Genomic DNA, 26887 nt, shown 5'->3' on the forward strand with positions numbered 1-26887 from the left:
AAGGGGGTTAGATCACTTTTTACGCACATTCCTTTTTAAAAAAAAAAATTAATAAAATAAAAAAAAATCTCTTTTGATGTTTAACTCATTGCAGCCATTTAGAAGAATGTTCAAGTGCCCTTTGTTTGATATGCTGCGAAAACCCATCTGGTGAACAACTAAAACTGATGAAAAATAAGGTTGTGACCAAAACTGAGTTTTTTCTGTGGGTAACACACTCTTATGTGTGCACTTAAAACCACAAGTATGTTTCACCAAAACTACACGGAGATGTTTTCATTTACTTTCTAACCCTGCCCGTCTGACCACGCTGTGGAAGGAGCCACAAACACAGCAGTAACTGCAGGCAGTCTGTGTAAAGATGTCTAAAAGCTGATCGAGTTCCTGGTTAGCTATGGCCATAGTGAAATGGGCAGAAGTCTAATCAATTCAGTCTGTAATCAGATTCTGGCTGCAATGCTCTTCTGTTACATCATTAAGACAGAAACCCTTAAAGTTTAAAAATGCTGACGTGTCATAATAAATACATGGGAAATTTAGCCAACAGAGCAGAACTGACTGACTTGAGCGATTATTTCCTCACCGATGGAAGAGAGATCAGTAAAGTGAAGAGATGACGATGAGGCTGTTGTTTAAATGCTGATAATTAAATGGACTTATTTCCCCACTGTAAACACATAAATCCTTCCAATTTGGCAGTAATGTTGGTTTTCCTTGAGTTGATGGGGTTTGTAGAGAGGACCTTGTTTTCATAATATCCTGATACGACAGGCTATACACCACAGCAAATTAGACCACTTGGTAAAACAGTTGCCAAAATAACAACCAGGCAAAATCAGAAGAACTGACCTGCTGCATGTGAGCCATGTGGTTGGGATTGTACGAGTGCTGAACCTGCTGAGGGTGGATGTAGACAGCCTGCGGGGATTGAGGAGCCGGACCGGGAGTCATGGAGGGCGGGGTCGGCGTCAAGGCCGAGTACATCTGTTGCTGCGGGGGAGCTGCACTGGCCAGGTGGAGAGACGCCTGGTGCTGTGGGTGCTGGACGGGGCTGGCAGCAGCGTGGCTTGTGCCGGCATGCTGCCCGCTCTGCTGGGCCTGACCCGTGGGCGTGGCTGAGGGCTGTGGGGGTTGAGGGGCATGTGGGTGAAGGGTGGCACCAGGATGTTGGTACTGCTGGGGGATAGGGGCTGAGACTAAACGGCCAACACAAAACACATGCAGTAGTTACTGTGACTGGAAAATCCTCCAGATCAGAAAGTAGGCTTATGCAAAAGTGGTACAATATGTAACAAAAAGCAACCCAGGGAATGTCCGAATATCAGAAAATAGCAGAAAAGGCAAAGATTTAAACAAACATGATGTAAAGCAGGGTAGGGGTGGGTTCTTACCATACATTGTGTGGGTCTGCTCACCATACTGGGTAGCGGAGGAGGAGGCCAGATTGGGCTGGCCATGGCTGGAGGTGATCATCCTTGCACCTCCCTGCATAACAGGACTGAACACATGCTGGGCCTGGAAAGAGAATATTTTTGTTTAACTATTGTACAATACTGGGAATTAATTAACAGCTTCCTGGCTCATAGGAGACTTGAATCAAGTACAGTTCAGTTGAGCAATTTCAGACCTAAACGAGCTATTTGCTTAAACCTAAAAATCAATGAATGAAAGAATATTAACTTTATAACTGAATATAAAGTTTATTTCAGATTGGTGTATGCAATTATTTACAAAACTGGTTAAAACCTATACTACTCCACATACCTGGGACTGGTAGTGGGGCATCTGCTGCATAAGCGTCTGGCTGCTGAACTGCTGAGGGCTGCAGGTGAAATATTGAGTGGAGTAAGCTGGGCTCTGAGCTAAGATTGGGGGACCTGCAGCTGTGGCAGGGTGCATCATGGGTGACGTGCCTGCTGGGTGATGCTGGTCGGGTCTTTGCTGTTGGATATTGGGTACTGGCAGAGAGCATTACAAGGAAAAATAATTCATTTCTTTATTATGTATACTATATACACATGCGTCATTTCGTTCTTACAGATAACCTTATGTATGTGTGACAACTGACTGATTTAATGATTCAATTAATGATAGTCCATTTAGTCTGTGCATCCTTTATCTTTAAAGAACACCGCACATTAATATGTCTATCATTCTGTCAGACACACACATGCAGACACTTCTGTAAAAATGCATGCTCACCTTTACCTGTTCTGTATGGCTTGGTCTGGCTTACAGTCATGTGAGGAACCTGAACATGGTACATAGCAGGAGGCTGAGGGAGGAGGAACAGAAGTTAAACACAGCATAACTTAACCTCCCCTTTGAACAGTACCTAAGGAGCTGTGTGATGGATTTTATTCATGATTGACCTCATATCCTTCAACCAGCAATCTTTCAAAGGGACCAGTGTTCTCTAGTGGAATGATGTCAGAGTTAAACATGGTCCAGTTTTAGGCCGTCTCTGATTTTCACTATACTGTGCCAGACTTCAGTGTGGCCTGGTATAAGTGTCATGGTCCCTCCCTCATGCATTGACAGCCCAAATGACTGATCAGCATTACAGAAATGCACATATGAACATATGCGCCAGTCTCTTGGGATTCCGTACAGTAGGTGGCAATATACACCCAAGTAGTGGCGCAGTTGTGTCATTCATTTGAATAATCTTGTTTGGAAAAGACAAAAATGTTCATCAAGATGCACAGAACAAACTTTCACAATAAAATATTGTATTTAGTCTGAATCTGCTGTTTCACGGACTATGAAAGTATGATGAGTGAACGAAGCACCTCACAAACCACATGACAGCACTTGGGAGCAAAGGGCAGTGGAATGTAAAATAAATGTAATAAAGGAATAATTCCAGTGATGTTTAAGTCACCAACTCTGTTGAATTGATTTATTATTGGCTTGATGTGGGTATGTGTCGTTTATTTAACTTTGTGCAAGTGACAATTGGGTGTCAAATTTATGACCATTTATAATCAGCTAATATGTTTAGCACCATAATATCTGTATCAGTGACCGTTTTCATATCAGTCATTCTATTTACTTCTAGTGAAAGCTTGTTTAGCAGTAAGGTGAAGGAAGTCCAATGAAAGTCTACCATATTTCCTTACACAGATGAAGTGTCTCAGATCCTTTATCGTTTGCACTTGGGCAAAATGCTATGCAGTCAGATGCAGTTTGGCAAAACTGGGCTCGGCCAGGTTCAAACAGTCTTAAAGGCACATTTTAAACTTCTTAAAGATTCATAACTATCATTAGTATTAACTGTTAAAAAAAAAAAAAAAAAAACCACACACAATCTGTTGTGCTCGTTAAAAATTTCCCATGCGCTTTTCTGTTATGGTGCCAGATTGAGTACATAACCAATAAGCTTGTCCTTTCTTATTTAATGATTAATCATGCAAATAAACCTTTAAGACTAATTAAGAAGCAAAAAATCTGAAAAAAAAAGAGCATCACATTTATAACTAAAAATAAAATAAATAATGAACATTAGAAAACTTTAATGGCAAAGAAAAATTATTAGGTTTGTTGTTGTTGCATATCAAAAAATATAGAAAGGAAAAACCTAAACAGGTTTAAGCTTATTAATTATGGGACGAAATGGGCAAACCATTTGCAGGGCACATAAGCAAGCAAGCAAGCAAGCAAGCATCTCATTAAACAATCAACATGTAAAAAAGGAAGAAAGTTTAGAATTGCACAAACCTTCCAGATAATGCTTTTCTAATGGAGAGAGGAAAGAAGGAACAGAAAAAAAAGAACCAGTCTTTAGTTTGATCATCGCATGCCTGATACTAAACCATTTGAAACTACTGCTGTATCATCAGGCTTTCCTTGACAGAGCAACATGACAGGAAACCTTAAACAAAACGGATGAATGCGATGTTTCTACAAACCTACGTGACTGGCAACACCAATCCACACACCAGAATAAAAACTATCACTGAGAAGTTACCAAGAATTTTCAAACTCAAGATACAAAGAAAAATTTGATGTGTGACCTAAAGAAAAAAAAGTAATATCTGTAAGTAAGTAAGCATAGATGAAGCCTAACTAGTGTACACAGTCAGATCTATAAATAGCTGGACACTGACAGAGTTACTATTTTAGCTGACTACAGCAGTATTTTGGAGTTGAAATAAGAGCTCAAAGTGCAGATTTTTAGCTTTTATTTGAGGGTGTAGGAATTACAGCACTTTTACATATGCACTCTGAGCTCATATTCATTAGTTAATTTCAGCTCCTACATAATACTGTGGTAGACTGCTAAAATAACAATAACTGTCAATGTCCAAATATTTATGGACCTGACTGAAGATTATTATTAGCCTATACTTATATGTATATACACTCTTATTGTTTGTAGAAATCTTTATTATCCGATCAGAGTACAAGAAACTGGTTTTCAGCTATGGAATAAAGAGGCAAGGTGGGTTTCAGGAAGCATGCAAAGGAGGCAGCCAGAGAACATAAACCAATTATTGTGTAACAGAGACGGAGACACAACAAAAAGGTATAGTGGGAAAATAAGCGTATTAGTCTGAAAACTGAGGATTACTACACAAACCAAAGAAAAGAATGGAGCACAAAGGCATTCCTGAGCTTATAATGCTGGAATTGTGGAAAATGTTCACCTGCACTCCAGGGCTGACTGGGGTCAGTGGGTACATCTGTGGGAAGCACATTGGCTGGCTGTAAACGGCCGGGGGCTGCTGCACCATGATGGAAGGACTCGGCTGACCCTGGGGTCGCGTCAGAGTCGGAGTAGTGGCTGGTTTGGGCTGAGAAAGAGAAACGTGTATTAAGCGAAGCGTCAGCTGTTATTTATTTATTATTCCAACATTTGTAGCACATTTTCTGTGTGGATCAAGATGACATCTACAGGATGTCCCAAAAGTCTCCATACATTGGGGAAATTAATTTTTTTTTTTTTTTAAAGGGCAGTGGCTACTGATCGAAAGGTCATGAGTTCAAACCCCAGCACCGCCAAACTGCCATGTTGGGCCAAAGCCCATACGCTTCAATTGCTCAGATGTATAAATGGAAGTCGCTCTCTGGATAAGGGCATCTGCCAAATGCCATAAAATGTAAATGCAAAAAATATCTTCCAAAAATTTTCTTACTTAGTTTATATTTATGATTTTTTTTTTTTCCAGATAGCCTTTGACAATATCATTATGCATCGAAATCATTCTCATGGCTGGATTGGGATGCTGTCGCAAGGTTGTGATGGACTTTAATTGGAAACATGGCAAGCACATCACACACGACACTGTTGCCAAACTTATGAACAAATTCACATAGACGAAGTGTTGCGGACCAACCGAGAAGTTGACGTCCACGAACATCCACTGACGAAGGCACAACCGACGTGGTGCTGGCAAACATAGTCCCCTATGTAAGGAAAGTTTTGGAACACCCTGTATTTGCTTTGAAAATGTTTTGGGGGGAAAAAACAAAAACAAAAAGCAAAACCTTGAAAACCTTGTAAGTAATCTTATTTGATTTGTCTGCACTACAATCCAGTCTCAATAATTAATAGTAGCTACTGTTATCTGGAATATCAGATTTATAGGTTTATTAAAAGTAGGTCAGTATAATTTTAAAAAATAAATATTGAAGAATGACAGTGTTGCTATAGGTCAGATACATTATTACATCTTGCCATGAGAATCTATATAGAATGTAATTATTTTTACTAAACTGTAAAAAAACAAAAACAAAACAAAACAAAAAAACCTAATGACAAAAAGTAATGATCTGTTCAGCCCTAAAGTGAAAGCATCATTGCTGCATACTCACTGGAGTGCAGAAAGGTCTGGGGTTGAACTCCTTGGCATTAGGATTGAGAGTTGATTTTCTAACACTCCTGCAAAAAAAAAAAAAAAAAAAATCATATATATCTATATGTATTCATATTATGATATATACAGTGAGAGAAATAAGTATTGGATGCATTAACATTGTTTTCAGTAAATATACTGTGAGGTTATTTCACATGAAATTTTCACCAGACTTTGGTATTAACTCAAGAAATCCAGAAATATAAAGAATTCACAACATTAAAGTCCAAAAATGAAGTTGTGTAATAAAGTAGAATGACACAGTATGACAAAGTATTGAACATCCATCTTCTATACCACTTTATCCTTCAGGGTCACGGGGAACCTGGAGCCTATCCCAGGGAGCATGGGGCACAAGGCGGGGTACACCCTGGACAGGGTGCCAGTCCATCACAGGGCACAATCACATACACATTCATTCATACACTACAGACACTTTGGACATGCCAATCAGCCTACCATGCATGTCTTTGGACTGGGGGAGGAAACCGGAGTAGCCGGAGGAAACCCCCGCAGCACGGGGAGAATATGCAAACTCCACACACACACAGGGCCATGGTGGGAATCGAACCCCCGACCCTGGAGGTGTGAGGTGAACGTGCTATGTTTATGTATATTTATTTAATAAATATAACAAATATTGGAGAAGCCTTTTTATTTGTAATGACAGCTTCAAGACGCTTCCTGTATGAAGAAATTAATGGGCCGCAATATTGAGGTGTGATTTTGGCCCCGTTCTTCTCAACATATTGTCTTTAAATTTAACAATTGGATTTCAGTCAGGTGATTGACTGGGCCATTCTAACACCTTGAGTTTCCTTTGCTGTACGCTTTGGATTGTTGTCCTGCTGGAAGGTCCACCCACGTCTCATCTTCATCCTCGTGAACGGCAGCAGATTCTTCTTAAAAATTTCCCAGTAAAGGGCTCCATTCATCATTCCTTCAATTAGATGAAGTCTGCCAGTACCATGTGATGAAAAACAGTCCCACATCATGATGCTTCCACCTCCAAACTTCACTGTTGGTGTAGTGTTTTAAGGGTGATGTGCAGTGCCATTTCTTCTCCAAACATGGTGTGTAGTCTGACAGCCAAAAAGTAAAATTTTGCTCTCGTCTGACCAGACTACACTCTCCCAGTGTTTCATAGGCTTGTCCAAATGAGTTGTCGCAAACTTTAAACGAGCTTCAACATGCCTTTTCTTTAGTAATGGAGTCTTGCGGGGTGAGCGTGAGCAGTGGAGTGCATTGCCTATTGTTTTCTCTGTGATGAGGATACCTGCTGCCTCCAAGTGTTTCTGGAGCTCTTTCCAAGTGGTTCTTGGCTCTTTGGCTACTCTTCTGACTCCTGAGGAGCTCCTGTGTGTGGGCGGTTGATGATGGAGTGATGTTTCTTCCACTTGTGGATAATGGCCCCAAATGGTGCTTACTGGAGGATTCAGAAGTTTTGAAACACGTCTGTATGCGATTCCATCAATATGTTTTGCAACAATAAGGTTGTGAAGGTCTTGGGAGAGCTCTTTGCTTTTACCCATTATGAGATGTTTCTTGTGGCCTTTCTATAGACCATCAGTTTACTAACCCAGCTATTATTAATATGCACAGATAGGAGGTATAATTACTTTGTAACTACTTATGGATTTCAGCTGGTTCCTTGCCTTAGAGAACTGCTTTTTCTTAGCATGTTCAATACTTTTTTCCTGCGTCATTACACTTTATTTATGGACTTTAATGTTGTGAATTCTTAACATTTGCGGATTTCTTGAGTCAATACTGATGTCCGATGAAAATTTCATGTGAATAGCCTCATTGGAAATATATTTACTGAAAAAAAATGTTGACGAGTCCAATACTTATTTCCCCCCACTATGTTATTTTATTGATATACAGTTATGAGAAATAAACACACCCATGGAAATTGTTGGCTTTTTGACATATTTGGAAAGCAAACATTTAATCATCTTTGAAACAGTGCCTATTAATGAAGTTGATAAACTTGAACAAAACCACATGGAAAACTAGCTTTTTCATCATTTATTCAACAGAAATAGCAATAGAGGTCATATTCTTCTGTGGGAACAGTACAGCCTCAGAATCTAGTATTCATAGTTTTCAGTCACATTACTGGCACAGAGACCTGGAGGACAAAACATCGTTCCACAGTGGCAACCAACACTGGACACTTCATCGAACTGCAGCACAGGCCTGTCAATTTCCCATCTGTTTCAAGCCACAAATATTTTGATCACCTCTCAAAAGAAAAAAAACAAAAAGGTATTTCAACAAACTGCAAGTTTTGGGCATTTGTGATCCATATACAGCACCTGCTGCAGTATTTCAATCACTGAAAACAGCGAAGTCCCTGCCGGAGCTCCACTTTGGTGAGGTTTACATATATCATGTGGAGAATCCACCCCCTTACACTGCTGCCAGGATGAAAGCATACAAAAGTACAGACAGTTAACTGTATTTTCGATCTAGATGGATCAATAATGCTGCCATTTGTCTTGTGAAGGACAAGAAATTCTTCATTGTCAGAGCAAAAGTGAGTGCTAATTAGTTAACGTTAACTTCAGGTTGACTGCAGTCCGCATTCTAGGTCAGTGATATTTTGGTTAGGTTAACAATATCTAATGACATAAATCCAATCAAAACTTTATTTTCAACATTGGGTAAACCACTCCTACTGTTTAAACTGTTTGTGCATCCAAATAAACAACTATCCAGCATTTTGCCTAAGCAAATCCGGTAAAAAATAACTGCCAGGCAGCAGAAGAAAGCCATGTTTTGCCCTTCAGGTGGGCATTCCAATAAAAATGAGACATCAGATGAAAACTATGAATTACTCCCTTCAGCAGAAATAACAACTTGTAGGCATTTTGCATAACTGTCCACCAAGCCTGCTGTAATGTTTAACCACTCTTCCAGGCAATATTCTTTCTGTTGCAAGATGTTTGAGGGTTTTCTCCTTGGTGGATTTGCTAGTGTGCTAAGGATCATTATCCTGTTGAAAGGTCCAATTTTGGTTCAACTTCAACTTTCGGATAGATGGCCTCACATTATCTTCAAGCACTCTTTATGATGCAGAATTCATAGTTGATTCAATGAATGCAAGCTGTCCAGTCCCTGAGGCAGCGAAGCAACCCCCAAACCATAACATTTCCACCATCGTGCTTCACAGTTGGTATGAGGTGCTTCTCCTGAAAAGCTGTCTTTGGTCTGCGCCAAACATGGCTGCTGTTACTGTGGCCAAACAACTTGTTGACCTTTGATTCGTTTGTCAAGAGCACATTATTCCAAAAGGCCTGGTCTTTGCCTATATGCTGATTGGCAAAGTGTAGTCTTGCAAAGGCTTTTTCCTGGCATGCCTCCCACACAGATCATTTGTACAATCTCTTTCTGATCGTACAACACGCACTTTTGCAAGACTTACAAGCAGATCCTGTGATTAAATTTTGGGGTTCTTGGAGACATTATTTTTTTGCATTATTTTCCTTACAGTGGATTTCAAATAATTTGGAGATCCTTCTAAATCCCTTGCCAGACTCAAAAGCATCCACAACCTTTTTTTCTGAAGGCCTTACAGATCTCTCTAGATATTGGCATGATGACACCACACGCCTCAATAGCAAAGCGAACACCAGACACTAGATTTGAGAGGGTTATAAAGAAGACCAGTTCCACCTGCACTCCCTAATCAGGATCCATCACTGGCACCCAATCTTGAACACCTGGTTCAAATTTTAAGGATTTGAAGGTGTGATAAATGTAGGGGTGTACTTACTTTTTCCACGTGACAATTTTTGTGTTCATTTATACTGTGAAAATTACTACAAAATGTCAATTTTGTGTGTCATTTGATAGTGTATCAACTTTATCAATAGGCACCGTTTCAAAGAGGATCAAATATTTGCTTGTCCAAATATGTCAAAAAACCAACAATTTCCAAGGGTGTATTTATTTTTTCACATGACTGTACATACAACCAACAGTCATAAACTTGCTTTACAAAGGGGGCGGCTCCCTACTGCTGAGTGTTACATGATTCCATGGCACACAGAGTTCCTAGTGTCAAAGCGCTCATGAACACACTAACACAAGCTTCATATACACTGGAGGGACACTATGCTAGTCTTCATTATTCTAACAATTATGATGTAGCAATTATAATTTTTCACTGATTACAATGCATCAGTTAGCAGAATAACACTCAAAATGCAACGCTATCAGATTTCATGAAAAACATAACATGATTTAATGTTGTATTATCTCTTATGATGATTATTTCTAACATTAAATAATTTTACACAAAAGTTCCATTGTTAGTTACTAGTGTATTTAGACGAGTGCTGCAGCATGATGTCAGCTCATCAGGGAATCAGGATTTATTTGTTCCCAAGCTGTCAAAACACATCTTTGTGCTCATCTATCAGACAAACACACTCAAACACACAATACTAGTGAAATATCACTGGAAATTAGGTCTTGTAGGTGTATAGATTAGAGAGCAAATAGTGATCGGAGTGTTTCTGGTATGCTGTAAAGGAGAAACTTGAGAAAACGGTGAGGATTTTCAAATGTTTCTACCACTGTAGTGAAAACTACAAAAACAACTGATGTATTGGTTTATACATAACTTCTTGTAAAGCTGTTGCACATGTGGCCAGGTTTACAAACTGCTTTTTTGTTTGTTTGTTTTTTCCACAACATGGAGAACCCAGTAGTTGTACGCTTTGGCGAGTCAATCTCAAACAATCATCATCATATCCAACATTAATGGTCCAGTGCCAGACAACAAAAATGAACAATATGAGTAACTTTTTTAGTAGTTGTTGTTTTTTTGGTGACGTGGGTCCCCGATTTCCTCCCTAATTTAGTCATGGCCAATTCCCACCCTCCAATTAGGACTCCCCTATCACATGGCTGCTACCAACCAGGAAGGGTGACTGCTATCGCATGCTTCCACCCAGACACGCAGCCAGCCAGCCACATCTTTTAAAACTGCTGCTCATGCAACGTCAGGGTGGCATCAAAACACACTCTGAGCAAAGCACCATCTGCCCACTTCCACTTGAGCTCACAGATGCCCGTGATTGGCTAGTGTCACCGTGACTGATAGGTGAGAGAGTACACCACCTCTCCCTTCCTGAAAGCAGCAGTTTTGTTCTGTTGGACTCCCAACCACAGACAGCTATGGCAACACCATATTGAGGGGAGTGCACACTCATCTTGTATTTAAACAAATGCAGAGTGAAAAACGAAAGTGTGATCTCGAGATACGAGATGACCGTGCACTGCCCTAAATCCTGATATGTGAACACGGTTTCAGAAACACAAAAAAACGATTCATAACATCAGAATTAAAGGACTCGCTCACTTTATCAGGTAATTAAACTACGCAAATGACTTAATCACACATCTCTATGTAGCGCCTTCCAACAAATAAAATAACGAGTGACTTTTTGGAGGTGACCCCCTCCTCAGTGATTACATACTGTACGGGTGTTTGGTGATGCAGTTGGTTTTTAAACAAAGCGGCATGGCCAAGAAGGGGGGAAAAAAAAGCAGCTATTGTTGCTTTTAAACCCTTTGACTTAATAAATTTTGTGATTTATATTGCTCAAATAAAACAGGGGCAATGTGCCCCTGCTACCAAACAGTGAGAGGTTACTTTTTGTGATTTTCTAAAATCACAGTAGGAAGATCTTACAGCAACATAGGCTGGACTATTAGATGGATATGAAGGCATATACACAAAACAATCACACCAGCTATGAAATCAAAGGCTCTGCACCCTTCTTGAGACTCTGCATTCCACTTTTCCCCTTATAGCACCTATGGGGGAGCCTCAACAACTTACTCTGGTAAAGGGTCTTTCTTGTCCTCTTTATCATCTGATTTCATAGCAGCGGGTGAGGAAGTCTGGACACCCTGAGACGTCACATCAGGTACACGTTTTTGCTCCGTGCTGGGAGTAGAGGATGAGGGAGAAGGAGAAGGAGTGCCAGGTTTACTCCCGCTAGAGTCTGCACCCAAAGCCGCTGACACCTCTTCACTGCCAGGAGACTCTGAGCAAACTTTGGATCCTGTTGATTCAGTCATGCTCTTATCACTGGGTGACTCCTTAAATTTCTCTCCAGAGTCCCGTGGAGACTTTGTCATCATTGGCTCAACCCCAAGATCTGGATTTGAGCTGGACTGCAACTAAAAAAATGGAGCAGAGGAGTAGTTCTTTGATAACCAGTAAAGCACAAAATGCAAAGGTAATAAAGAAGCAAAACTGAACTTACCCTAAAATCCACACTAAATTTTTTTAAATTGTCTATTTGCTTTCTATGGTCAGGAGGCATGCTGGGAAATCCTACAAAAGAAGAATTCAAAATAATCATTTGGATGCATATTAAATCATTCAATCTTAATTTTAAAAAAAGCTAATATCACAATTGCACATGTATTGTACATTTAGGTATTGCTAATTGATGCTCAACAAAACTGGTCATATTTGGATCAGTGTACATTGTGCTGCATTCACATTCGTTAGTTTTATTCAGCATAGTTCTCGATATCCAAGAACTCATTTATGTATTACCACATACCTTTACTAACTGGCCTACTGCTTGGTGAAGATTCCACTGGCTTCACATTCTCCTTATTGGCTGAGGGAGAATTGTGCCGAATTTCTTTTGCTACATTCACAAATAAAAAAAATAAAAACATTATTTTAAAGAGAGGCGAGCCATTTACACAGGCTGGAATCCACATTCACTGAAGCAAACCCAATCTGCACATTTTAAACAGATCCAAACCTTCGGTTACTGGTATTGCACTCATGATAGGTGCAGGACTCGCTGAAATTGGTGATGTTGCCAAAGTGGGTGTGGCCACTGAATCAACTGGCACTGTGCCAGCTTGTGGAGAAGACAAGGAGGAGGGGCCAGGAGGAGGTCCTCCGACAATGGTTTGCCGAGGAGAACGAGGTCTGTGTCCTGTGGGAAAGACAGCAACAATAAAATGAAATTTTATTTGCTTAGTGCTTTTAACAAACTACTGTCTGTAAATTTAATGAGAATGTAATTTAGAACAATTTAAAAGTTGCTTGACCAAAATAATCTATATTTACCTATAAAGCTGATTTATACACATCAAAGATGAGTCACACTCGTACACCTTACCTCCACTGACCACTGAAGACCAAGTGCCACCAGAGGGGCTGCTACGAGCAGGAGGAGTAGTTGAAGCCTCCCCAGATGCACCCTGTGACATGAATTCCACCCCAGGAGCACCCCGGCAGGAGGGCACTCTATGTGCCCTGGGGGTCCGCTGGGACTTTGGAGACATCCTTGGAGGACCTATAAAGCAGAGCATCATGATGAACGATTGAACCTTAACCACTGAGACACCGCTTGTCTTCACACCTCCTACCTCCAATGCAGAGTACCAAAACTGCCAAAGGAACCGCTGTTGAGCCCAAGGCACTCACACCTTAACCCCTGTGTCAAAAGATTGGTTTTTCTCATGACTCAATTTGAGCAGATTTTAGATGTTAACTTAGGAATAAGAGCTACCAACAGCCAAAGCAGATACAGAATCAAATGGCCAGATTGGTTTGAGCTGCCAGGAAGGATATAATAACTCATGTAATCACTCTTCACGACCAGGGTGAACAGAAAAGCATCTCAGAATGCACAAAACCTTGCGGTGGATGGGTTACAACAGCAGAAGACCATACTAGAATATTGGCTGACCGGAGTCCAACCCAATGTGGTCTGCTGTTGAAGCTCATCCACCTCAAGGTTTGAAGTGTCTGCTCTGAGATGCTTTTCTGCTCACCACAGATGTAAAGAGTGATTATTTGAGTTACTATAGACTTTGTCAGCTCAAACCAGTCTGGTCATTCTCTGATCGCTCACATCAACAAGGTGTTTCAGCCTGCAGACCCTCTGCTCACATGATGGTTTTTGTGTTTTGTACAACATTCTGTGTAAACTTTAAAGTCTGTTGTGTGTGAAATTCCCGGGAGATCAGCAGTTTCTGAAATACTTGCACATTAAGTATACTACACTGCATCACACTTGTACTTTGATTGGGAACACTTCCACTGCTTTAACATTTTAGATACTGCCTTATTTACTTTACTGCACTCTCACTGCTGCCATCAATAACAATTGTTTGTGTGGCGCTCCTGAGTGGTGCAACACAAAAGCGCTTGCCTTATCATCAGGAGACTGCGAGTTCGAATCTCGAGGATGCCACAGCAATCCGGGGCCGGAAGCCTAGGGAGAGAAATTGGATATGCTCTCTGGCTGGGAGGGATGCCATTCTCTCACTCTCTCCCCGGTCAATTAGAGGGACACTAACCAGTTATAGGCGTATGGGAGCTCATGTATGTGTTAGAGGGCAGATAGCACTTTCCTTAGCAGTTACCCTGCCCTGTGACATAGTATGAGCAGCGCTGTACAAAAATATGTGGTGTGGCTTCACGTGTCTCGGATGAAGCACATGGTAGCCTTCACCCTCCTCGCGTGGCCGCTGTCATTCAATAACAGAAGAACAGAGCATGGCTTCATGATTAAGTTAATACTACATGAACCTTATTTCGGTGTTCACTACAGTTGCTCCTACCTTGTTATAAGCAAGCAGCCTGTGTTTTAAGTGAACACAATCAGTCCTTCTTGTGTTTATTAAAAAGAAAAAGAAAAAACTAAACATTTTAGATACAACTCATTTGTTTAGAATTATGACAATTAACTAATAACTAACTGAAAGTATGCAGTCCCACGCACAGTGCTACATGTTAGTACACAGAAATAGCACTGCCAGCAAAACTTGAGTAGCAACATTCTACCCAAAACACAGGCTTACATGGATTAACCTTCTAGCATGTTTTTGTAAATACAAGCTCTTCCTGAGTGCAGGTGAACTGGCACACAAAACATTGTCAAAGCAGCACTGAAGATATAATGCTGGACCTCATTATGATACATGTCCACTTGCAAATTCTGCTGCCACAGCATTGGTTCTCTGCTCAACAGCAGCTCGGCTTGTGCAATGTTGATATTTCTCTGCTCTTACTCATGAAAAATCTCGATTATTGATTTAACTATCTAGAACAGATTCTTTTATATATATAAAAAAAAATTAAAATTAAAAATAAAAATTAAAAACACACTTGAATAACCTAAAGCCATGGAGTGGCGTCGTTGAGTGCCCTGAGGTTTCATATGTAAAATGAATCAATGCAATCAAACAAGCTTCTGCCCCATGATAGAAGATAGTGAGTGAGGATTAGGTAGGAACTGCTTGCATGCAGCAGCAATCGTCAAAACTCATCTGGATGGTGATTCTGCAGGTTTGTAGTGTTACTAACTTTTCTGACAACTTTTGTGTTACAGATTTTGCAGGTAACTTAATTCAGATGTAGGTCAACCACCTTTGCATCAGGTCTGAATCCCAAGAAAATTACCAGACAAGATCTGTCATTTTATTCCTATGAATTATGGTCACAACTGAGTTATGAGTTCATAACAAGGTCACAATGCTTGTTTAAAACGCTGGTTACTAAATCAACCACAGTTCTCTGTATACCAGATGACCGCTGAGACGGTGCAACGGTAGTGGATGATCGCAGCACCAGCCAGATAGGTCGCGAAAATAAATACCAACAAAGTCACATGGTGACGTGAGCTGAGCTGAGCTGATATAAGCCACTGCAGCTCAGCACTCCACCTCGGAGTGTCTTCTCGCACACTCTGAGTGACCGGAAACTCTGGCGGTCATCCGGAATTCACAGAACCACAGTTACATTCGTAACCAGCGTTCTGTTTCATTCCTCCTGACCACCTGAGACAGTGCAACAGTAGTGGATGACTCATACCAGAAAGGTCACGAGTAACAACTCGCCAGAAAGGTCACGAGGAGTAACTCACCAGAAAAGACCAAGGGTCACTGGCGAAGTATAGCCGAGCTCACATCCTGGAATGAAGCAACGTTGATACTATAGAATCTCGCAAAGGTGCAGGGAGAGGACCATGTCACCGCAGTACAGATGTTTACCAAGAGAGACATCTGAAGGTAGCCCGCGAAGATGATACAGCCCTGGTGGAATGGCAAGTGACTGACCCGGGCACAATTGTTCCGACTGTCTTAATTGCGCCGTCGCCTCTACATAGCACCTCAAGGCCCGTACAAGGCACAGGAGCAGAGAGGCCTGTCAGCTGGACTGATTCACAGCTCAATGGACTGATTAATGAACTGGTGTAGGAGCACTTTAGGAAGGAAAGCTGGATTGGGCCAGAGGACAACTCCGGCACCCTCCGGTTTCCATTTCATGCATGACTGAATCACGGACAGAGCGTGAAGCTCACCGACCCTTTTTGTAGATGCCACAGCCAGAAGAAAAGCCGCCTTCAATGACTTCCATCTAAGACCTGCCCCCTCCAATGGTTCAAAGGGGGATTGGCAAAGGGATTCCAAAACCAGGGGTAATCTCCACACTGGAGAACGAGCTGGATTGAGGCGCCTCACATCCTTTAAGAAACTGCAAGCCAGATTGTGGGAGCCCAAAGATGAGCCGTCCACAGGCGAATGGCGTGCAGAGATAGTCTCCAAATAAACCTTTAAGCTGGAGGCTGCTCTACCACTACCCAAAAGACCTTGTAGGAAACCCAAAATTACAGAGACCGCACATTTTACAGGGTCAAACCCACGAGTCTCGCACCCCATACAAAAAGACTTCCATCGATAAGCATAAAGTGCTCGTGTGGAAGCAGACATCGCATTGAGAACAGTGTGAAGGACTGAAGGCTCACAGTCTGCCAAGAGCGAGTCAGCCCCAGAGGCCAGATCCATAACTGTAGACGGGCCGGGTTCAGATGCCAAATGTGGCCGTCCTGCTGAAACAATAGATCTCTCCTGAGGGGAGGCTGCCTCTCTCTAGCCCTCAGCAAGGTTAGGAGCAAGGGAAACCATGGTCTGGACAGCCAACATGGTGCAATCAGAAGCACCCTGTGCCTGCCTTGAGCAATTCTGTGAAGTGTCTTCCACAGCAGAGGAGTTTGGGGAAAGGCATACAGGAGACAACCCAGCCAATCAAGCGACAGTGCATCCTGCCCCAGCGGACTGGAAGTTTCCATCTGGGCAAACCCCAACGGGCAGAGAGTTGTGTTCTACGAAGTGAAGAGATCCATTTCCACCACACGAACTCCTGCCAAAATGTCCTGAATTACATCTGGGTGGAACCTCCACTCGCCTGAATGAAGCAATTTCAGGCAAGAGCATCTGCTGCCTGATTGACTCTCCCTGGCAGGTAAACAGCATTCAGTGATGCAAACCATGTGAGTGACCAGGTGAGGATATTGTGAGTGAGTAGTAGCAAGGTCTCTGACCTCGTGTCCCTTTGGTGGTCCAGATTGAAAACAGTCAAAGTGTTGTCCGAGCCGACAAGCACATGACGGCGCGTCAGCACCAGGAGAAAGTGTCTCAGGGCAAGAAGAACTGCATGCATCTCCAGCAGGCTGATGTGAGCCATAGACTGCTCCCTTGACCATTCACTGCAGATACCCCGGTGGTTCCAAACTGCTCCCCAACCCTTGAGGGATGTATCGGTTGTTACCACCTCCCAACGAGAGGGAACATTCCCCAACAGAACGTCTGCTGTCAAAAATGCTGGTGAAGTCCACCGTCGGAAGGCACGCACAGAACTGCGAGTCACTATGATCTGCCGATGACGTTGACCGACTGGGTCCACCAGAAGGCTGTTGCTCCACACCTGCAGGGGCCACTGTTGAAGCAGTCCCACAGGAAATAGAGGTGGCTGGCGTCAGCATTCTGATCAGCCTCAATAAAATCCCATACTGGAGAGACACCCCCAGACGAAACTGGGCAAGAATATTTAAGATGTCTGTCTTCTGAGACAGAGAGGTTCGCATTGTGGATGACTCGATCATCACGCCGATGAATGTGATGGACTGCGTGGGAGACAAAAGTGAGACTACGCTGGAGTGTAACGACGATGAGCAGGTGCTGCTGGCTCCATAAAATTCGGCGCACGCTGCACTTGTGTTAGCGGACAACTTTTACGCGCCTCTCCAACACCTCAGACACGTCTGGACCAAAAACAAATCCTGAACCGTGGCCAGCAAGGCTATCTGCAGAAATCGCGGAACCAATGGATCCACATCTTCAGAACCCTAGGAATTAGAAGCAGCCAAAATCAATTGGCAGATGGTGTTCTCAGCTTGAGTGACATAGGCAACTGATTCGTATGCTTTCTTCAGAATGGAATCTGTGCGGCCACACTAAGCACTAGGACACAGAACGTTCCTACGCCGTGCTTCATCCGGTGGCACGACCAGTGCGGTGACCGGCTGTTCAACCTCTGGTACATTCCACACCCCGATGGACTCCGCTTCTGCCATGGAAGCTAAGGTGCAAGCGGTCTTGGAACGTCTCTTGGCCATTTGAGGGCATTCGAGAATTCCATAATAAAGTCCTTAAATGCAGGCATAGCAAATGAGTCATTAAGCGGAAGCCTGCGAAAAAACCCACTGGACTGAACAGGGTGTGCAGGGCATTCATCCCAGCCAAGACAGGCCACTGCCATCCAAAGCTCCTCCAATGTGTCATCCATCTGTGGTGGGGCCGTCCCCAAAGAGTGGAGAGTGCCAGCACCAGAGCCACCAGCTAACGCGGCCCTCGCTGGCTTGTTCTGAAGCTCAGTGACATCAGTGAGGAGACGGTCCTAAAAATGTGTGTCAGAAGCACATGTAGACATAGCGTCATTGTGGGGGCTATGGAAAGGAAAAGGTGAGATGGTAGCCTCCTCACTAGAAGAGTGCGAGCAAGTGTACTCAATGGGAGCCATAGTAGAAGCCGAGTCTGTTGGCTGGAGGGCCTGCAAGAGACGTTTCATCTCTGCCATGCCAGGTTAACACAACTTGCTAACTAGCCAAAACGGTAATACGCCTCCGGATAGAACTGTGAGGTAAGTGGCACATCATGCAGAGAAAATCCTGGAAAAGGAAAAATTCACGCGCCACAGCAAGCAGCTCGACAGCGTGTAGCCGCGATGCTAAGGAAAAGCCTGTACTTACCACTGACTAGCAATCCGGAAAACAAACAATTTATCAGTCAAACAGCACAGTGCTAAACATATCGTCACAGCTTGGGAGGACGAATTATCGCTGCTCTGAGAAAGCTGCACTTGATGATGTGCAGAATAAACTTCTATCTAATCCAAAGGCGAGAAAGCAAAAGAGGTGGAGTGCTGAGCTGCACTGCCGCTCAGCTCACATCAAGTGACTTCGATGGGATTTATTTTCTCAACCGATCTGGCTGGCGCTGCAATCATCCACTACTGTTGCACCGTCTCTGCCGGTCACGAGGAATGAAACAGAAACGGTATTCTAAAAAGCTGTTTAATGGTAACTGCAAAACTAACAAATCGAGTAAAATCTGTCACTTGACTGTGGTGGTGTAATATCGGGTAGGAACGAATATATCACAAGTGTACCAGAAAAGGAGAATTATTGCACCACTACACAAGATCTATACAATATAAAACTATAAAATACAGTTACTTCCTTGAAAATATTGCAAGCAAGCTAAACTCTAAAATTACACTTATACTCTAGAAAGTTAAAAAGGTCACTAAATTAGCACCACAAAACTGCAAAATAGGCATTAGTTAAAAACAGCAGATTTTCCAAAGCTCTCCATGTTTTTAATCTGGCAGTGGCTTGATTTCTTAAGCACCATAATAAGAAACGTGAAATATTGCTACAACTGATGCTACATCTGCATTAATTTCATCTATCAGTCCCTGTAACTCATTCGATCATAATGACTGTTAGTGAAATGACTCTCCTGCCAGACTGAAGCCATGGAAGAACATAAAACTGAGTCTGGTTGGAGTTAACAAGACTGATCTCTAGCTGCTTAAAATCAGTCTCTAAGAGACTGACATACACCCAAAGAGTGAAAGATGCCACAGTCCTGTGCTTAATCAAAACCGGTGAGTCAGCAAGATGGAGAACAGTGAGTATTGGGAAAGTACACAAGGGGTAAAGTGAGATGTTAGGAACACACACATGCACTCAAAAATAATCCACACCCATTAGTTATAGTGTCCAGAAGTGAATCTGTAGCACATCCCATGAGAAAGTGCAAAAAACAACAACAAAAAACCATGGCAGGCCACTCCAGGTGTTTCTAGTACCTTCCAAGGAGAGGCGTTTGGGCAGAGTGGAGAGGGGTGCTGGAGAACCATGGGCAGAGGGATGAGAGGGGGGCCGGGAGGGCCTAGATGGGGGTCTGGAGGGAGGCCGGGTGGGTAGGGAGGCGTTGGGGCCTGACTGGTAGCGAGAGGAAGGGTAAGAGGAGGGAGATGGACAGCGAGAGAACCAATGTGGGGAACCTGATAGAGAGTGAATGGGGGAAACAAATGAGAGAGGGGGTGCAGAAACAAAAATTGACAAAAGATGTAAATAAATGTACAGAGCAGAGATGGAACATGAGAAAAGGAGATTCAGGGTCAAAAGTAAAAATAGATGAATAAAATTATTTTTCTGACAAGACAGGAGATTTGAATAAAATATACTGAAAAATATTGGAGTACTGTAACAGGGTAGCTGCAGGAAATTTCACTAATGGTTTTTAGAACCATTTTTGCCATTAAATTTTCATAGTTGGTCCAGAACAGCTTGAGACTTCATACAATTTTTTATACTTAAATGATCCCTTACAGACAGTATTTTAGACCATTTGACCAAACTGAATACTTTGTTCATGTTTTTAATAACCTGCAGGTACTGTGCTTACACTGACAGTGGAAACACAGATGAGAAAACTAGATGACAAAATGACATGGGAAGGAGAGGATCACAGTGGTATACAGAGGAGTTCAGCAAAACCAGAAAAAATGTCTATTAGAAATGTTCAAATGTCCCACCTCAGCTATAAACATCAATACTATAAATAACCCCATCAGCAACTAGCCATCTAAGGTTTACACCCAGCCTGCTCAGTAAATTACTTGCTAATGTTTTAACAAATTCCCTAACACTATGTGGTTACAATGTACACATCTGTATTAACCATGATAATATGGTGATAGTAGTGGACATATGATTTCATGACACTTTGCTTAAAAGCCCTAAAATTTGTTTGCTGTTTATCCAGAAACCAAAAATATTACTAAATCATTTGTAAAAAGTCCATTAGATGTGTTCTGACAGATTCTGGGAAGTAGAACTAACCTACATGTTTGTGTGTCTTTATAACACTTCCAACACATTTCACTCCAACACAGTAGCCACATGTTCTTTTGTGCCTTAAGCCCTGTTCACACCGGGATGCGCTGTGAAAAACGGTACGTTTAAAGTACAAAATGCTTTACATTTTATACGTATGCTAGAAACAGCGTACAGTACACGTGACGCAAATGTATGTGCGCAGCCCGATTTTTATTATAGAAAAAAAAAACCTCAACAGGTCGCACATGCACATTTAATTCTTCTGCACGTATACGGTGCTTGTATATGGGTGCTGATCATGGCCTTTACTGCTCTGCACTGACTCTAGGCCAGGAGGGGTAGTGCAAGTTGTCATCGACCACCTGTGTGCGTGTACATGTCAAATGTATACTTTAAAAAAAATAAAATAATAATAAATAAATAAATAAATAAAAGTATACTTTGAAAGGCTATGCGTAAGACTGTGCACATACGCTAGCGTACGCGTAAAAAAACAAAAGTACACCAGAGCCTTAATGCCCCAATGGCTGGTCAATGAGTGTTCATATCCAGGCGTAAAACACATGGTGTCAAAGCGTTGTGTTTTCTTCTAATGTCGACAGGTTAGTTGGGTTTTTTTTTTTGACGCGCCGCATCACAAACTGTCCGACCAACGAGATTCGCGCTTTTGTTCACGCGCCCGGAGCCGCTGAAGTTACATTAAAGTACGACGTGATGGCGCTCAAGTACAAAACTGTTTTAACGACGAAGATGCCGCCAGCACCCACCATTTTAGTGAGAGTGCATAAGATGCTCACTGCTAATAAATACTTCTGCCTACACACAAACAAGGTGTCCTTTGAAAGAACCAGATTCAGAATTACCCACTAAATACTAGGTGTATTTATGTTGTGGCTGTTTTTTGATGACACTGAAATGCAAGCATAAATTCCAAGTTTTACATTTAATTATTTCAGTGTTGCTTTCTACACTAAAAAGCATTGTTTGTTTCTTTGTCTCGTCCCTGCAAATGATAATCTGCTGATTGATAGTCCAGTGTGTTTAATTTTGCACCTGGTGTGTATGTATTCTTGACCTCTTACTCAAATAGATAAGTCCCCCATTATTGAGTCTTTGTATTATCATATTGACCAAAAAAAATAAAAACACCACACTTTACAGGAACATTAACATTTTGGGCACAAGAGTAGTTATATCCACCCACCCCCTCCCAAAAAAATTAGATTAAAAAAAATAAAAGAAACTGGGTCTTCCCATAAGTGTGTGAATGCTATTGCTGTGACTTTGATACAATTCAAATCATTACTTATTTAAAAATAGTATACTGTTTAAAATGAGAACTTTAAGGATTTAGCTTTAAAGAAGTATTTGTTGCAGTGGCCAAATCACCAAATACCTTACATTACACAAAAGTGCATATGTGCTTTAAGCACTTTGCAAGAAGAGTGTGAACGGCATAAAGACATATACTGGCTCTCTTTTTCTCAGTGATGAGCGGGTGTCAGAAACGGAAAGTTGTACAGCGCCTTCTTGAGTACCGGGGTATTTCTGCTCTTCATTAAGCGCCATCTACTCTCAGGGTGTGAATTTGCACTTTCATTCAGCTTAGCAGTTTAACACCTGGGTGTGAACACAAAATAATGCGGCGAAAAACGTCCCAGTGTGAACAGACCCTAAGGTTGACATGTGAGGAGATATGACATCTGTGATGGCACATGATGTAAATGTCGGAAAAAGTCACCTTATCATACCTTAGGAGGCTCGCCAATAGTTTAACAAAAATGAATATCTGTGAGTTGTACAAAATATTTTGCCATTCTAATGTGATCAGTTCAGGTATTTAAATATCCCAAGCCATCACAACAGTAGTAACCATACCTCCATTGACAACACGCTGATCCACACCAGCAAGTGTGTTGTAGTCATGAGGTGAAGCTCTGGGTGTAGGAGGCCCAGGATTGCACTGCACCAGTCTGGGTGAGTTCTGTCGTCCTGCTCCCCATGACAGTCCTGCTTCTCTGTTCCGCTGGCCTGGGGGAATGTATTTATTTTCCCTGTTGAAGTGAAGCGGAAAAATTGGAAAGAACACCAAGGCATCTGAAGCATCAGTCTTAAGACTAAATATTTTGAAATCAGCTGTAATAGTGTTGGCCTCAGACCACAGGCTACAGTTACTGATGAACTGTATAAAGCTATTGTCACACATTCCATAGCAGAATTCGATTAGTCAGGAGTGCTGTGATGAATCTCTTACTGGCTCTTATTGAGAATTGTTTTTCCTCTGCTAACATACAAGTATAATTTTAAGTAAAGTGAAGACAATACTATAAGTGCAAATATTACTAATAGTTGTACAAGCTTTTATGGGGACTGGTAATAAAATGCCAGTACCCATAATGCAAGACCAATAATTTCTCATGCTTCCACAGACATTTTAGACCCATTCTAAATGTTCATTATAATACATGTAAGCCATGTGAAAGAAAAATAAGTGCATGGGCATTATAGAAATGTGCTCTAGAAATAAATACATGTTCTGTGGGGGGAACTGGTCTTTACTTTCAGTGCTGTCACATTCTGCACACTGCAGCAATTCATGAAAATTAGTCAGGAAGTGGGGATTGGGTAGCAGCAGCTTCCACAGTACGGTCAAAAGTGATCAAGCTGAAAAGACCAATGCTTTTACTCTTCTACACCTGGTGTCACCTAGAAGACGATGGGTTCACATTTGGGTCCGGTTCCCCTCAAGGGTTCTTCATGTCCTCTCAGGGAGTTTTTCTTTGCCACAGTCACCTCTGCCTTGCTTGTTAGGGATCTAAATCTACATCCGGATTTCTGTAAAGCTGCTTTGTGACAACATTGACTGTTCAAAGTGCTATACAAATAAATCTTTGCAGTATGAAACTGAACCAGAGTTCACTTGGAAGAGGACAGAGACCCCTGATTCACTGGTAATCAATACACTATTATTAACTTCTAATCATTCACCATTAGTGATTAAAATACACTATACGTTTCTTTCACGGAGCTCATTATTGGTGCTTTGTTCATTAAAAGCTTACAAACCTTGAAGCACATCAATAAGCTCAGTGTTTTGAAGCCCCTTGCCCTAATATTGTTAACTGATGGCCCGTTTAGACTTCAGCTACCATATCAGGGCTTGACATTAAGCATGGTCATGTGATTGTCCTTTGGACAAGTAAATTTGTCCAAATGAAAAAAGAGAAAAGAAAGAAAAGAAGAAAAGAAAAGAAAAAAAAAAAAAAAAAAAAAAAGGTTACTTCCCAAGAGAGAAAAAGGGACATTTTTCAATTGTGGTGTAAATATAATTATTTAGAAGCAGTATACTCTGTGTTATATCAGCTCATAATATTTTACTTGAGTCATTCAACTTTAAACAGCAGCACACCAAACAGTGATGTAGGAGCTAGCAACCACACTGCTGTGGTCATGTAAAGACGCAAAACACAAACTTAATTTGTCAAATCATGTTTGTCTTCATGTTGTGCTGCTGGTGTTCGCTTTTGTCATGGGACAGAAGTGTATCCTGCCTTGAAGGCAGTTGTCCCCTTGACTAATGAACCTGAGCAGCAATGGAGGAATTCTTCTCACTTTCTTAAAATCACAATATAAAAATATTAGCCAATTTTCTAGCTGTATAACAAGTGGCTTTAAATTCACTAAGAGTTACCTGCTCAAGCAACACAAAGATTCTCTTGTTATGTTGTCTAAAATTACAAGAGACAACTTAATACATATGCAATAAATTTGACTCTCTGCAGCAGAAAAGTAGAATTACGCTGGGTAGCGATGTAGCTTAGCTAGTGTTAATGGTAACCAGGGGTGGGTAGTAGTAATGTGCTACATTAACTTCGTTACACTTACTGGAGTAACCTTTTGAAAAAACATTACTTTTAAGAGTAGGTTTAACTGGCCATACTTATACTCATACTCAAGATCATTTCCAATCATAAAAATGTTCTTTTACTTCGCTACAGTTGGTGGTGCTCCTCCATGAATATTAAATGACGTATAATGAGGTTGTGAGCCTCGCGATCCGCTGCAGTGGTCTGAATGCAGACACAACAACCACTCACTTTTTAGCGGCTCAGTCCTGGAGAGGGGGAAGAAGCGAGAGTGTCGAGGGAGGCAGGGCTGTATGTCTGTCTGTCTCTGTGTCTCTCTCTCTTCTGTACTGTAGTGTGTTCTTTTGTTCTCTGTTTAAATGCTGATGTGGACAACTTTGTGTTGTTAACGTGTTTGGTTAGTTTTTTTTGGTGTGCGAGATTGTCCGTGTCTGGCAGGGTGTGTGTGTGTTATTGGACCCATCACTGGACTGGGATATAATGCTTTATATCATATAAACAGAACGGACAGATGTTCAAGGAGAGGTGTGACTTACAGTTTTCCATGCAGTCTGAGATTCAGGATTTTCCCGTCATTTTAATCAAATCAAGTAACTATTAACTTGTTACTTGAATAGTCTTCTCACTGGATACTTTATTACTCTTGCTCAAGTAAATTATTAACATTATTACCTTTACTTGAGTAATTATAAGTAGTTTTACTTGTGCTTGAATAAAAACTGGGGCTACTCTACCCACCTCTGATGGTAACATTACAGCAAGTGTACGGAGCTGTGAACATGACCGGTCAAATTATTCTCTTCAGTTTTTTTGAGTTTGGTGATTTACCAGGCGCTTGGCTGGGCTGCGGACGGCTGAGAAACATTGTTTTTTAGAAAGTGAAAAGGACACGCGTCGCTGATGTTGCCTGAGGTAAAGTCGAATCGACTTCTGACTGGTCAAGCTTGTTTCTAAGCAACTGCTTGTTTAAAACTGCACTTTCCTGGTTTCCGCTGTATGTGGCAGAAGAACGTGAAGTTGGTTATAACTGACTATCACAAAGGCTACATCACAAATAAAGGCAGTTACTTTATTTATTCATTTATTTTTTTTGTAACTGATATTTTCAGGCAACTTGTCCGGTCGGGCGAGTAAAATTCTTTCACTTGACCAAACACTGTCCAGGACAAGCGTTAATGTCAAACCCTGCACATAATGACCTACAGACGTGTAGTTGTTGTCAGCATGGAGCCTGATATCTGACCTGCCGACTGTGTGTGCATCCCGCACTACAGCAGAGTATTTCTCCTCTTCCGATCGCTCGTCGTTCTCTAAAGCCACACGGGCCTTATAGGTGGCGCTGGCCTCAATCTCCTCAGCCAGCTGCGCTGCACGAGCTTCCCGCTTGAGGAACTCCTCTGAATTGTCTCGCTCCAGTGGCACTCTGGGACGTTTGTTAATTAAAAAAGAAAAAAGAAAAGAAAAATAAACTGACAGCAGGAATATATAGCTAAATGGTGTTCAATACTCCACAAGAAAAATAAAAGTAAATAAAAGCGGCATTGACATATGCTGATAACGTACACAATAAGTGATCTGAACTAGAAGTGAAGAGAGGATTGCATTTGTATAAAGTTCATTCAGCCCACATATAAACAATTCACTAAACACAATCTCTTAAAGAGAGACTTTGTTAATGAAATTTAAAAAATACCACACCTTCACTTTATGGCTTTATAACATAAGGAAAAGAAATAAAGGCGCTCACGTGTAAGAGGACAGACTGCTATCATAGGTAGACTTCACACCATATGTTTCCTCATTGTATTTGAACATGTCATCAGGGTCCCAACCATTTGACTGAGAAAGGAGTGAAAATGTCAAATTATTAAATTGATGATTTAAAATTTTATTGCTGGACTTCCAAACAATGTCA

The 26887-nt window shown here is 41.6% G+C and overlaps 1 protein-coding gene across 8 annotated transcripts in view; it reads right to left on the reverse strand.

Annotated features, from left to right (window-relative positions):
- atxn2 (ataxin 2) overlaps positions 1-26887 on the reverse strand; it is a 43428-nt gene that overhangs the window by 1069 nt on the left and 15472 nt on the right. For 2 of the 8 annotated variants that reach the window (XM_017451759.3, XM_017451757.3), the window contains 17 exons: positions 26720-26811; positions 26216-26395; positions 22985-23160; positions 20071-20268; positions 13028-13204; positions 12662-12841; positions 12452-12541; positions 12146-12216; positions 11716-12059; positions 5818-5884; positions 5340-5444; positions 4650-4796; positions 3721-3738; positions 2203-2275; positions 1765-1958; positions 1392-1515; positions 850-1196 (listed from right to left, as the gene is read on the reverse strand). In XM_017451759.3, the coding sequence (XP_017307248.2) occupies positions 850-1196; positions 1392-1515; positions 1765-1958; positions 2203-2275; positions 3721-3738; positions 4650-4796; positions 5340-5444; positions 5818-5884; positions 11716-12059; positions 12146-12216; positions 12452-12541; positions 12662-12841; positions 13028-13204; positions 20071-20268; positions 22985-23160; positions 26216-26395; positions 26720-26811 (2583 nt within the window). The remainder of the gene's footprint in view (positions 1-849; positions 1197-1391; positions 1516-1764; positions 1959-2202; positions 2276-3720; positions 3739-4649; positions 4797-5339; positions 5445-5817; positions 5885-11715; positions 12060-12145; positions 12217-12451; positions 12542-12661; positions 12842-13027; positions 13205-20070; positions 20269-22984; positions 23161-26215; positions 26396-26719; positions 26812-26887) is intronic. The other 6 variants (XM_017451758.3, XM_017451762.3, XM_017451760.3 and 3 more) reach the window with 6 other exon arrangements.

This window comes from Ictalurus punctatus, chromosome 22 (genome assembly GCF_001660625.3).
Source record: "Ictalurus punctatus breed USDA103 chromosome 22, Coco_2.0, whole genome shotgun sequence".
NCBI lineage: Eukaryota > Metazoa > Chordata > Actinopteri > Siluriformes > Ictaluridae > Ictalurus > Ictalurus punctatus.